Genomic DNA, 12,702 nt, shown 5'->3' on the forward strand with positions numbered 1-12,702 from the left:
GACGTTATGGGATTGTATGCGCCTCCGTGTTTCCAGTACTTGTACATCCAACGCCGGATTGCATTCCTACCAAGAATTCTGGATGTGGACATCGGTCCAATGTCAGACTTGGTTTACCATGTCACCAAACCCCTTTGGCCATTACACAATTAGGCAAGCTATTAACGTCAAGCTTTGCACAAATGATAATAAACGCAAGCAAAAAAAGGACAGGAGAAAAAAAGAACGATGCTGGATGTCGATCACTCGTCGATTCCACGCTTCTCTCCTGTCTGAGGTCCTTGAGACAGGTTTTCCGGATCCTTCTGACCGGTGCGGAGTTGCTCAATTGTCTCATACTCCTTACCGAGAAGTTTCTTGAGATGATGTGGTTGAATCTGATCAAACTCCTCGAGGACCTGATCTCTTCGTTTCTTCCATGCTTCCAACTTCACTCCCTGAGGCCGAGAGGCCTTGGTGACCACGAGTGGATAGGGGCTCGTGTCACGGCGGGTTTGAATGCTACAACCCACACCTGCTTTCTCAAGTACCTGCTGGACATGGGTACGCCGAGGCTTGTTCATCGGGTACTCTTCAGACATCTTCGTGTGGTGGCGGAGAAAGGCGCTGACACGCTCGCAGTCGCTGCAGTCGCAGGGAACGCCTGCGAGGGCCCAGGTCCAAGGCTCCCGAGGCTCCGGTCCAAGAAAGTTATCAAGAATACCCCGAGTGACAGCTGAGAAAAACTTCTTGTAGGTTGATGTGCTCAAGGAAATGCTTTCATCTTCGAGAAGGGGAATGGTGGAACGTAGAAAAGGAAGCCACGTCAACTGGAAACTGGCCTCAGAGAATCTGCCAAGCTGCCTGGTGATTTTGGACATGAATTGGCCTGAAACATTGCCTGACTTTGTGCTGGCCTTCAGAAGTCCCGAGAAGAAGTCTCTCATGTCATTGTCCGTGACTGCATTCCCCAGCCAACGCTGAGCCCACATCTTGGAAGTCAACCAAGGCGGAAGTTTCCTCTTTTCTGACTGCTCATGGATTGTTGTTGGATGTTGTAGCGAAGCAAAGTCCTGAGATTCGATCAAGGAGCCTGCCATAGTTCGATAGAGATCCATGCCCTCTTGCCGAGGAAGTTTGTCCTCTTCAATCAGAGCCATCACTCGTGCCAAGGTCATGAAACGGAAGCCAGGGGCCAGAGGAAACTTCTCGAACAGAGGCACGACACTTGGGAATTTGTTAGCATGGTGGGAATAGACTGGAGAGAGGGGACCGATATATATCAACTTACAACTCTTTCAGGAAAGCAATCTTGCTCTCGAAGTACAGCGCAGAGTCGACCACAGGTAACGCGTCATCTGCAGTCACTTCAGTAGGGCCATCTCCATCCAACAAATTCTGCAGAGTTTGACGGGTCCACTCCAAAATTGGCCCAGGAGTTGGAAGAGCGTCAGTGGGCAAGACACTAGGGAGGGGAACAAAGTGAGATACGATCTTGTGCTTGTGTGGCAACCCATCCTGTGAAGCCATAGCAAGCGAGAGTCTCGTGTACGTTAGTAAAGAAACAGAAATAGATGTGGTAGAACGTACCCTTTCTTGAGCTTGTTGAAATTGTCCAAGGTCTTGTCATCATCATCGGGTTCGATCACCCATTGTCTTAACCAGATAAAAAAATCAGATGGTAACATCTTGTAGAATTTGGCCAGAATATCCTCAACAATCTGGTAACGTTTATGCTGTAGGGCAATTTTGACGACCTTTGACAAGACGGATTTATCCTTCATCAAGTCAGGGTTAGTTTCCAGCTTGGGCATTACATTCTCAACAAGTCCAGCCATTGTGCTGATAAGGTGGTCTTGCACATCTGGCTGAGAGCACAAGTGCACAATATACTTGATCTGCATCTCTGGAGACGAATAACAAAATCTGTCGTCGAACTGGCTAAGCAAGCCAGCAACCGAGTCGTGAGGGACAATAACGATGGTCTATTTGTGATAATCAGTGATAGGTACACTTGAAACAAGCATCGTACTTACGCCTCGAAGATACCAATGCGTTGCTGTTGTACCCTAGTAGCATGGGTTAGCAATAAGCTGTCATCTAGGATTTTGCCAAGTACGCACCGAGTTGCCACTGAATTCATACGCCTTCTCAGACTTCACACCCTTGAAGGCACTTGGATCAAGAATGCAATTCTCCGTGACGACCAGTTCATCTGTAACGGTCTCACCTTGCAAGTCTCTAAGAGTCTTGAGCCGACAAACGGTCTCATCGACTGAGTATAATGAAGGGTGGTAACCTTTGAATGGGTCTGGGTAGGTGTCAATGGTCCTGGACAAGGCTAAGGACAAGGGATAGAAAGCCTGCATCTCTGGCTCTGCAAAGTCCACCATCCCAATCTCCTCTCTCTCAAGCAGTGCAAGATAAATCGTAACCGGGCATCCCTCCAATGCTTGTTGGAGAGCCATGAACCGGGTCATGTCTGCTCCTTTCAGCGATTTTTGGGAAATGTTGGCTTGAGTATACTCGTGATCTAGGACGTGGCATGCATATGGAGTTTTGCGATCCTTTTGCTCCTGCGCGAGCCATCCTTTGACACATTCACTGAGGGGCCGCAGTTTGGCTTCCGAGAAGGCATCAAATGTGCGCGGCGAGGATTGGCCGATGGCGAGGTTGTAGGTAAGGACCCAGCGATAGCCTGACGCGACGGGAAGAACCTCGTGGTGAACATCCGAGTACCAAGCAGCACAAGAAGCTTGGCTCTTGGAAGATTCGTAGATAACCTCCTCGCCGCAGTGCCCCAGAACGACCTCCCCACCCTTATGTTTCGATGGCAAACTGACGACAAGGGTCCCAAATATGTCGGGGATTTTCTCCGTGCTGGCGACAACGTTAGTTCGGCTGGCCATACGGACGGGAAATATCAACGTACTCGGTGTGTGCCTTGAACATGGCACCCTTCTCATAGAGAAGCATCTTGTAGAGATCGGCGTGGACAGGCGTCTTGATGCCCATCTTATGAGCGACAAGTTCACACAGTTCCTTGAGGTAATCGGACCATTCGTCTCCGCCAATAGTGAACTGCTCAGGATCGAGCTCCCAGGTCTTTCGGACCGAAGTGTCGACGATAGTATCACTTCCTTTTCCAAAGGGCGCTTGTCGTGCCTGAGTGATGATCCTGACTGCTTGCGCCTTCTTGAGTGGAAGTTTGATATCGCCAACACCTCGAACAGAGATGCTGAAATCCTCAGGAATATCAATTTCTTGATCGAATGTAAACTTGCCCACGACCTTGACGTCTTTGATAGCCTTGAGAAGATCGACCTTGAAGTCATCATCAGTTGCCATCGTGCTCGAGTTGTTTGCACCGCTCTGCTTGTCTTCGTCGTTGTCTGAGCCGGAGCCAGATACTGTAGCAGGGTTGTCGAGAGCCATCTCTCGTGAAACTGTCACGATCAGAGACTTGGAAGAAAGCAAGCCAAAGGTTGTGTTTGCTCCTATTTAGAAAGTGTTGCGCAAGAAGTAGAGGATCGACCAAAGAAGTCTGGGTATTTTTGGTGTTGTCACCGTGAATGTGAAAGAAAACAGATCCAGAAAGAGGATGAGAGGAAGAGATTATTCACAAAAGTAGCTTATCTGAGCTGTCATTATGTTTAAGCGTTCTTTGTTGACTTTTCATCCTTGCAGTGCGCCACACCGTAGAGCAAACGAGCATCAAGGCGCCAGATGCAGGCACTTGCTGGCAGTGGCAGAACAAAGAACATATTTTCCATGGGATGAAAAGAAAAGTCGACGAGAGCAACGCTTTCTAAGTTGAAAACGGGTTTTAGAAAATACAAAAAGGTTGCCTGAACAGGTGAGTACTCTTACAGCGATCGTTAGATGTAACAGTGTTTTACACTACCTACGGGCTGTTATATCAGATCGTTGAACCATTTAGTCAACTTAGCCTTTCCATCTTCGTTGGACACGAAACTACCTGGCTCTTTTGCACAATTTTTCTGCAAACACATGAACTGTTTGGAGCTGATATTTAGAGGCTTCTTAAACTCGAACATGGCGCTCAAATATGCCACCTTGAGTCCGCATTCCGAGCATAGATCCCGTTCTCGCTTATACAACGCTTCTAGGCAAGGCCCTTCCCTGTAAAGAAGTCAGCTCCGTGAACACACGTTGAAACAAGCGGCTACTGACTCATCAGCAACACAGAGAATCATTTGTGCCGCTAACAATGACATGCTGAAATCCAAGGCTGCTTGTGGCCCTGTATTCTCTTCCCAAATGTCTTCATTCACGCAGGCCGCCGTGAGGTCAGCGCTATAATGCCCAAGAGAAGAGCGACATGATGATGAACAGTATGCTTCCGCTCTTTCGCCTTTCAAATAATACCCGTCATCCACCCACTCTCGACGAAGGAAGTAAGGGCAGTCAATTTCTGTTGAGAGGACTTTGCGACATTCTTCGTTGAAGGACTCGGGGATTGTGGCGTTCCATGGCCTATAGGCGGTAGCTGAGTGAGTTGTGAGAGTGAAGACTATGGACGTGAAGATTGGGAATCGCATGGTTACGAGTAATAAGGAGGACGGTTGACATGTAAAAAGAGGGAATTACGCTGAGAATGAGATCTCTTATGTGAGGTCAATGCATTGTTGGTCGGATGTCAAGATTACTGGATCGATCCACTCTTCATTTAAATTCTATGCCAACGCTCCATGATGCTAACAACCAACAACCAGAACTCCATGCTCTCATAAAAACTATAACAAATCACAAGGGAATACGAAGTAGGCAGCCTAATCACCTCCTCCTCCACCGCCTCCTCCTCCACCATCACCACCTCCACTGCTTCCACCACTATCTCCTCCTCCGCTTCCTCCGCCCGAATCACTGCATCCTCCTCCGCTGCTGCTGCCTCCATGGTCTCCGTGACCCCCATAACTATGACCGCCGCTGCCTGAACCATCTTCTACTCCTCCCCATCCCCAATGCCCTCTATCCCTGTGCCCATGACTGTGACTGTTGCCAACTGTGTCATCCGAGACTCCTCCATACATGTTTCCAGCAGGATAGTTTCTGCCATCAGCAGTAGCTGGGACATGATATCTTCCCCGTGGAGGCCCAGTAGAGCCTACCTTATTTGTAGGTGTCTTCTGTGTATGTGCTGGGGCTGTATAGGCGCGTCTTGGTATAGGTTCGTCAGGTGTTGGCTCTGACTTTTCAGTGTTTTTTTGCTTCTTCCGCCTTGGGAAATATTTGGTGAAAAGATCTTTAGGAGACATTGCAGTGAAATTGTGGTTATTGAGTGCTAGTATCGTATAAATTTGGGTGTGGTGTTACCCTTTATATCTGTAGAGATTCACTTACAAGACTGCCTCGGCTGTGTTGGTGCTAACTAAAATGGTGTCTGTGGTGCCATCATCTTCATCTTCAGCCAAGCCGGGCGTCTTACAGCCCACCTGACTCGGCCGAAACCGAACAGTCTTACGAGCTTCGAATATTCTTACCAAATGGAGCAACTAGCTTAAACAGAGCTCATGGTACTTTATTAATGCCTAAATATTGGAAGTCGGTGGAGTGAAAAATGCGATAGGATGAGATGAGGCTTGTCCTTGCAATATGTGTGAGCGCCGATATCGCTGATTCATGAGGCTCGACTATGAAAGAACTTGACGGAGAGTCTCTCATTCTCGTAGAATAAAAGACTCTCCGTCCGCTCTCCCATAGTCGAGCTGGAAAGGGCTCTACATTTGAGACAATGAGCTTTATGGTCCGCCGTGGAGCTGTTAGCTACAGCCACAGCTCCCCATTTCTAACCGCCCGCCTGATATCGACTCCTTGCTCAGCCCCAGGCTCTTGAATAAGCCAGACAAGAATGCCTGCTTTGGAAGAATGACGACACTTACCATAGCTTGCTAGCGAGGCTGATTTCCTAGGTTGCGTAGGTGACGTGATGAGAATGGTCAGTGTGGCCCAGTGTGCCTACGTAGCTTTGCAGTTCGGTCATTGCCTTGATGTCTAACACGTATACAAACTGCGACGCAAAGAACTTGAGTCTTGGACAACACCTTCTCTGACAAGATAACAACATAAGTTTTAAACCTAAACTTAGGACTGACGTTGCTAACCAACTTCATCAAAGTCACTGCGATTGTTATTGGGCTACAATTCTAGTGCCATTGTATAAAGTCTGTTGGAATTATTTCCTGCTATCCATTTCTTAAGAATGCACTTGGCCAGGGTATTGGCTGCAGGTGGTTTAGGTGCATAAAAACCGCCTGCCGCCATGCAATGTGTTTGGCGAGTTACAGGAGGTGTTACCGGCATCTGTTTCCCCATGGAAACAAATTCATGGGTTGTTATTGGAAAGCGCCTTACACAGCCGAAATTGCTGAACAGGATTAGTACCTAGAAACTCCAGCTGAAAGACCCGTTCACACTCTTCAACCTCACCTCGACAGCCAAGTTTACAGCGACAACGTTGCGAGAATGAGTCTTTTACCAGTCCTGAATATATCAAGCATAATTTTCCGCTATTCTGGCCTCGTCGGAAATCTCATAGCTATCTCTTCAGCTGCTCAAGTTCCACCAGGAAGTCCCCCCTTGCGGTACATATACGATCAACTCCTTGCGATCCAGTCGGAACTGCAAGATGGCCTCCTTTCTTTGCAGAAGGAAAAATTCCCATCAGATGACGAAAACTACACTACGATACTAAATTGTGCGAGAGCGTGTGTAAGGGACTGTGGCACTCTTCTTAAAGCTGCCGAGACAAATCTCGAGAGAGAGAGACTCAAAATGGGCAAGGGGGACAGTTCCTACGGTTAGTTGATCAGCTGTTTATGCCTCCATATTTTGGGAATCTCCAAGGCGCGATCAGTGAGTATACTCGACCAAGTACTCGCCACTTGGCGAAGTGAGTCAAACAAGTGTTCATTCTATTGATCCATATTAACATCGATAGCAACATCTTATGTCATGTGCATTACCAATTGGAAGACATTGAAAATCGCTTCGGCATTTCTCTAGGATGCAATGCTTTTGAAGAGCTCCAACGGTCTACAGGCCTTGCTGACGCTCAACTCGGCCAAATTCCTTGCGGAACAGAGGCTTGGGAAGAAATCTGTGACAGACTGCAATGCATATTATCCAACCTTCACCACTTACAGACGGCACTCCCAATGTTATGCGCCCTCAACCATAGCGAGAGATCACTTCGCCAGAGTAGGATCTCGAAAGCCTTTGAGGGAACGTTCTCCTGGGTCTTTCAAGAACAAGCAGACGATGCCATCCATGTTCAATCTTTGTTGCGTCGCTGGCTTATTTCAGATCACAGCCTCTTCTGGGTCACAGGAAAACCATGCTCGGGGAAATCGACATTGATGAAATTTGTTTCCGAACATCAGGATACCCGAAATTTACTGCAGAAATGGGCTGGGCATAGGGAGCTGTTGATCGTCAATCACCACTTTGATGCTACGGGTCTACCAATCCAGAGATCGTTTGAGGGACTCCTAAGGTCCCTCGTATTTGGAATTCTCAGTGCGAAGCCAAATCTCTTGAAGAATTCGCCGTCCAGCCTTGGCTCAGCATCGAGCACCCTGCCGGCAACTTTCAAATTAGGACACATATTAAGCTCCATAACAAAGAACAATGTTCCTGTTAACATGTGTTTCTTTATCGATGGGCTGGATGAATATGAGGGAGATAATGCTAAGTTGTGTCAACTGATAGAAGATCTATCGTCTCTCCCCCATGTCAAAGTCATTGTCTCTAGCAGACCATTGGCTGTGTTTGATGATTCACTCAATATCTCCTCCGAAGCCAAACTATCTATGGAAGAGGCCAATCGAGGAGATATCAACAGATATATCACATTTCAGTTGGAGGGAAGCCATCTGCAAAGCTATATGGACCGTTCGAACTATAGGGATCTTGATGTCGAGTCCCTTGGTGCTCAAGCACAGGGGAACTTCCTCTGGGCTGTTTTGGTAACTCGCTTTCTCCTTGAGGAGCCGTCTCTTTTGCTTGATGCCTACAACGGAGCAGAGAATGTTGCAGACATCCCCCACAACCTACCAAGCCTAGTCAAGAGTGTGACAAAATCCTCGAACTTCCAGGCTTGTGGAAAAGCTGCTGAGTATCTGACAATCACTCGCGAAGCAAAACGAAGCCTAGCTGCCGAAATTCTCTACTTTCACAACTTCGACTTTGGCAATGACATGTACGCTTTTGTGACACCAACGGACCTTTTGTCGCCCCACGACGAGAAAACAAAACAACTGCATCACCAGGTTCATCGCGACATCATACAGACATGTAGAGGACTGCTGGAAGTTGTCGATGGACAAGTTGCCTTCGTGCATCGAGCTGTTTTGGAATTGATGCATTCTGAAGAGTTTCATAACTACTTACTCACCAAAGTTCGGAAAGGGTTCGATTCCGATCTCTCAGTCTTCAAAGCGTCAGTTTCTTGGCTCAAGCGCAAATCTTTCAGGAGCGGCGAATTCATCGACTTACAGCCTGAGCCGGCAGCGGTCAGTCTAGCGTATGTGAAGAGCCTTTCGAAATTCCATAAGAAATTAGCAAGTACCTTGCCGGATTTTCAAGATACATTCAATCAACCAGTCGACGTTTACTGGATGACAAAGGTTGTCAACATCCGAGGAGGCTTTCGCAACGTGTGCAAGCACGAAATATGGTTGGATGTTGTCAAAGACTTGGGTTATAGCGACGATACTGCAATATCAGTTTCAGACTCACTCAAGAAGCTGTATGAGCGATGGCTTCATCCATACGAAGAGCATCTGCACCAAAAGAAGCTAGAAGAACACGATCCCATGAAAGATATTGAAGACCTTGTTCAGAGCTTGAGGAAGTGTCTTGAATATGCACGACGTTGCGACCAAAAAGAAAACACCGTTGCCACAACCTGGGCACTACTTGACAACATAGAAGAATCTCTGTTGTCCATGACTGCGAGGAATCAATTCAACATATCAGATATATCTATGACAAGGGGCATTTACCGTCATCTTGTGATTGAATCTGGTATTCAGAGATACATTGCGAACAAACTCTGGGTTGACCCAGGATATTGTGACAACAAATATTCACAGAACTACCGATCACCTCTTTGTTCTGCGCTTGGTGCAGCATCACATAACCTTCATCCTGCGCATCTAAGCCCAGAGTCTATTGACATGTCTCTATTCAAATCACTTCTTGCTCTTGGTCATAAGCCAAATAAGTTTCACCTTACAGGGGAGACACCCTGGGTAACTTTTGTAAATACCCACGTTCCTGACACGTTATGCAATTCATTCCCGAGGCTTGGTAAGATAAACATCAATCTGGTAAATGATATATCCATTCTCATGCTTGAACATGGGGCCAGGCCAGGAGATCATGTTGAACTTCTGGACAAGAAATCGAGGACGTGGAAAGTTCCAGTTTGGTTCAAGTTTCTCATGCTGGCTCATTGGGTACCGACTTTTGAACATGCCAATGTTCGAACGTGTTTTCAGTATGATGTTGGAGAGGGCCCCTCATATCCCAGATTCAAGAGCTTTACTGGAACTCAAATCTGATGGCGAAACATATGAATGGATTCCTTTTCCGTTATGGGCAATCAGTGCTGACAATTTTGCCCTACCTAACGTGTCAGATTCTAGCCTATCTGATGCTGATTTTGTATTCAGGGTGTTTGCAGGAGTCTGTGAAAAGAATCTGGATAACCTGGAAATGTCTGAAAGGTCTCGAAAATACCTTTCGAGTTACTTCCTTCCAGACTACCCGGAGCTTGGCAGACAAATCCTGATGCTCATTCCCGGAAGCGACTCTAGGACGATAGGTTTCACAACAATCACCTCAGCCACGCGGGACAGAAACACAGATAGCATTAGTGGTCGAAATTCTACGGTTGCGACGTCAATTGAGCTTCCAGAAGGTATAGAGGTTGAATCTACTAAAGAAGGTGCAGTGTGCAATAGTACGAGAGCAGAGGTGGATGCCATAATGGACGAAGTTGGCTCGATTCAGTCAATCGAAGAAGACATCCAGTCACACAACAGCAGCATTGCGCGAACTCCAGTTATCATCGCCGCTGAGCGTCAAATTGGTGATTTGCTTTCCCGGCATCCGGATCTCCGTTTTATCATTGATATATCCTCAGAACTCATGCCAAAGGAAAGGCTCGAGCGCAATGTGCGGAGATCACTGAAGCATTTGTACCTGAAACTCAGAGAATACACGGAAAAGAACATCGAAACCCAGGTTCTGACGACTCGAATGCTTAAAGGGCGACGTTCAAGGACTAGAATCTCAAAAAGAGCTGTCGATGGCGGGTTAGCAACATCAACTCCAAGGAATAGCAATGAAGAAGACGAAGAAATCAGGCCAAGTTTCCGGAAGGATCGAGCTTATCTCAACAACTGGATATTGAAAACGGAACTGTCTGCGAGACCAGATGAGAAGCCTCAGCAGCCAGCAGATGAGACTAGTGACACCAAACTTACAGAAGATAATGACGACGTGTACGATGAAATAGAAAGCGATTCCGGAGATTTCCAAGCAGTTCAAATCGCAGAAGAATTCCTCCTGAAGGGTCCTCCTTTCCGGGCGTTCTTGGGGCACCTTGGACTCTCTTTGTTACCTGATACTCTCAGACAGGTCATGCAATTAGCTGCTTGGGATACCATTGAAATGATCGACACCCCGGCTGAAGTCTCAATTTCTGATCAAATCAAGCTTGCTGCGGAAAAGGCGACCGGCAGCCCCTGGGATTGGTGGCCACTCAAACCGCCAGAAGTACCTTTGCCAAGGGGCTACGTACGAATGAACTGGGCCTGTGTGAGTTACCACAAGCTGCAAGACTTCCTATGTAACCACCTGACCAGGAATAGCATTGCGGCAAGCCGCTTTCGATAGACATTACTCCCTCTCAAGCACAAGTCATTGAGAGAATGACCAAGAACCATACCGCGTTCGCTGAGGACCATCACAAAGTCGCCCATACCAGGCGAAATATCTTCCAAGGGTTCACAGCGTGGTTCAAATGGAACTCCGGAGCCCTTTTACCTGTCTCGACGCCAGTATCCCAAGGTAGTCAACAACCGCCTGGTGTGGGGGGCAACAACCGAATCCAGCAGGGGGCGACTACTACAGAGCAGAACAACATCCCGCCTGTGGCTATTCATGATCTGAGGATCTTGTTTGGAGTACCCATGGGGCTTAAGACGCTACATGTGATCCCAATCCCGGTCCATCAACCAGATAGCAACGTTTTCACACAGTTGAAGGCCGAGTATTTAAAAACGCGAGGCCGATGGAGAGCTTGGTTCTCTTTCTGGCAGCTCAGTCACTGCAATTTCGTTAAGGTGAGTGCATTTCACTAGGAGGTTTTCACTCCCATATGTCGAATGCCTCAAATTGATCTTGCAACACCTATCGGCCCTCCGTTCTGGTAATATTCATTGATAATTCATTAGTTCGAGAGCATTACCCGCAACATTGTTGTCGCATGTGGTCAAGATCTGCCAAAGGCTAGCGACTTAGACTACGATTATGCACCAAAGCCTCCTCAAGCATCAATACCACCTGTTCATCCACATATCTTTGAAGCTGCATTCAACAGCTGCACTGGCGGTAAATGCCGAAACCTCTCTCCTTTTCACGACTGCTACGAGTTTGAAGAAACGACTTACATAAAGAGAATTCCAAAGAAAAAGACGCCACTTTCACCTGGAACGATTGATATCCCCATCTGGGGTCTCGAAGCCCGACATTGCATCTCGTGCTTTCATGTTATTATATATCACTTGCTTATTCTCATTCCTCCTTTTGTATTGTGGGGATGGTGGATGAGTAGACATCCCGATGACATACAAAGCGCATCTGTTCCCATGACTATTGTTTTGGCAATGATTTCCATGTTTTGGAGTGCTACGGGAATTATGAAGCAATTTCGTGGCGAGTCATAGTGCTATGGGCGAGTGAATCTGAGGATCTATGCTGAATATATACATACATATGAAGACATAACTGATAATGGTAGAGCTAATTTATGTCAGAGACTCACAGAATATAGAGAAACCGAATTTTAAACAGAACTGAAGAAAAGAGAGTCATCTGTGCCTATTCTCTAGTTATGTCCGAACAGTATCTACTGCGATATTGGCCTTTTCCTGTATACTCCCCTTTGGGTGGACAATGAGAATCATAACAGAACCGACTCAAATATCAACAAGATCAGGCCGCGTGGCCTAATGGCTAAGGCGCTAGATTTCGGTCTTTCAGCAACTGATCCCTCTAGAGATTCCAGGTTCGACTCCTGGCGTGGTCGATTGACACAGCTGATCCACTTTCTTTTTGCACTTCTCTCTTCCTGTATAGAAGAGCTATTGTCTCTTTTTCTGCTTCACGTAAAATAAGAGATAGAACAAGCAAAAATGTGGTTCCGCCCGGGATCGAACCGGGGACCTTCTCGGTGTTAACGAGATGCCATAACCAACTAGACCACGGAACCTGTGATCAATGAGACGAATCTCTTGAGGATTGCTGGTTGGGGCCTCGCTATTGAGCTCCAAGTTCCCGGAGCCGCGAGCTACCTGTTCAGAAAATAGACAGACCGACCACTTTGTGCACCTGGTAAAACAGTCACTGAGCTAGTGTTGAAGGTTCAAACATAAGTCTATTCATACCCGTGTCGTACGCCTGCCCATGATA

At 47.1% G+C, this 12,702-nt stretch overlaps 4 protein-coding genes, besides 2 other annotated features; 1 reads left to right on the forward strand and 3 right to left on the reverse strand.

Annotated features, from left to right (window-relative positions):
* Positions 1-242: 242 nt before the first annotated feature.
* Positions 243-3,414, reverse strand: FFUJ_02525 (uncharacterized protein; the record flags this gene model as incomplete). XM_023574267.1 has 6 exons in its annotated part: positions 243-1,206; positions 1,271-1,522; positions 1,570-1,964; positions 2,016-2,048; positions 2,103-2,859; positions 2,912-3,414. 6 exons carry the CDS (start codon positions 3,412-3,414, stop codon positions 243-245), a joined length of 2,904 nt encoding a protein of 967 aa, XP_023427651.1.
* A 479-nt stretch (positions 3,415-3,893) lies between these two features.
* FFUJ_02526 (uncharacterized protein) lies at positions 3,894-4,541 on the reverse strand (the record flags this gene model as incomplete). XM_023574268.1 has 2 exons in its annotated part: positions 3,894-4,122; positions 4,174-4,541. The coding sequence occupies 2 exons, from the start codon at positions 4,539-4,541 to the stop codon at positions 3,894-3,896; spliced, it is 597 nt and encodes a 198-aa protein (XP_023427652.1).
* A 231-nt stretch (positions 4,542-4,772) lies between these two features.
* FFUJ_02527 (uncharacterized protein) lies at positions 4,773-5,258 on the reverse strand (the record flags this gene model as incomplete). Its single annotated transcript, XM_023574269.1, has 1 exon — positions 4,773-5,258. The coding sequence occupies one exon, from the start codon at positions 5,256-5,258 to the stop codon at positions 4,773-4,775; it is 486 nt and encodes a 161-aa protein (XP_023427653.1).
* Positions 5,259-6,818: 1,560 nt separating this feature from the next.
* Positions 6,819-11,957, forward strand: FFUJ_02528 (related to small s protein; the record flags this gene model as incomplete). XM_023574270.1 has 5 exons in its annotated part: positions 6,819-6,892; positions 6,941-9,312; positions 9,374-10,827; positions 10,881-11,354; positions 11,466-11,957. 5 exons carry the CDS (start codon positions 6,819-6,821, stop codon positions 11,955-11,957), a joined length of 4,866 nt encoding a protein of 1,621 aa, XP_023427654.1.
* A 271-nt stretch (positions 11,958-12,228) lies between these two features.
* Positions 12,229-12,319, forward strand: a tRNA (tRNA-Arg).
* A 109-nt stretch (positions 12,320-12,428) lies between these two features.
* Positions 12,429-12,502, reverse strand: a tRNA (tRNA-Val).
* Positions 12,503-12,702: the final 200 nt, after the last annotated feature.

Source organism: Fusarium fujikuroi, chromosome FFUJ_chr03, assembly GCF_900079805.1.
Source record: "Fusarium fujikuroi IMI 58289 draft genome, chromosome FFUJ_chr03".
NCBI lineage: Eukaryota > Fungi > Ascomycota > Sordariomycetes > Hypocreales > Nectriaceae > Fusarium > Fusarium fujikuroi.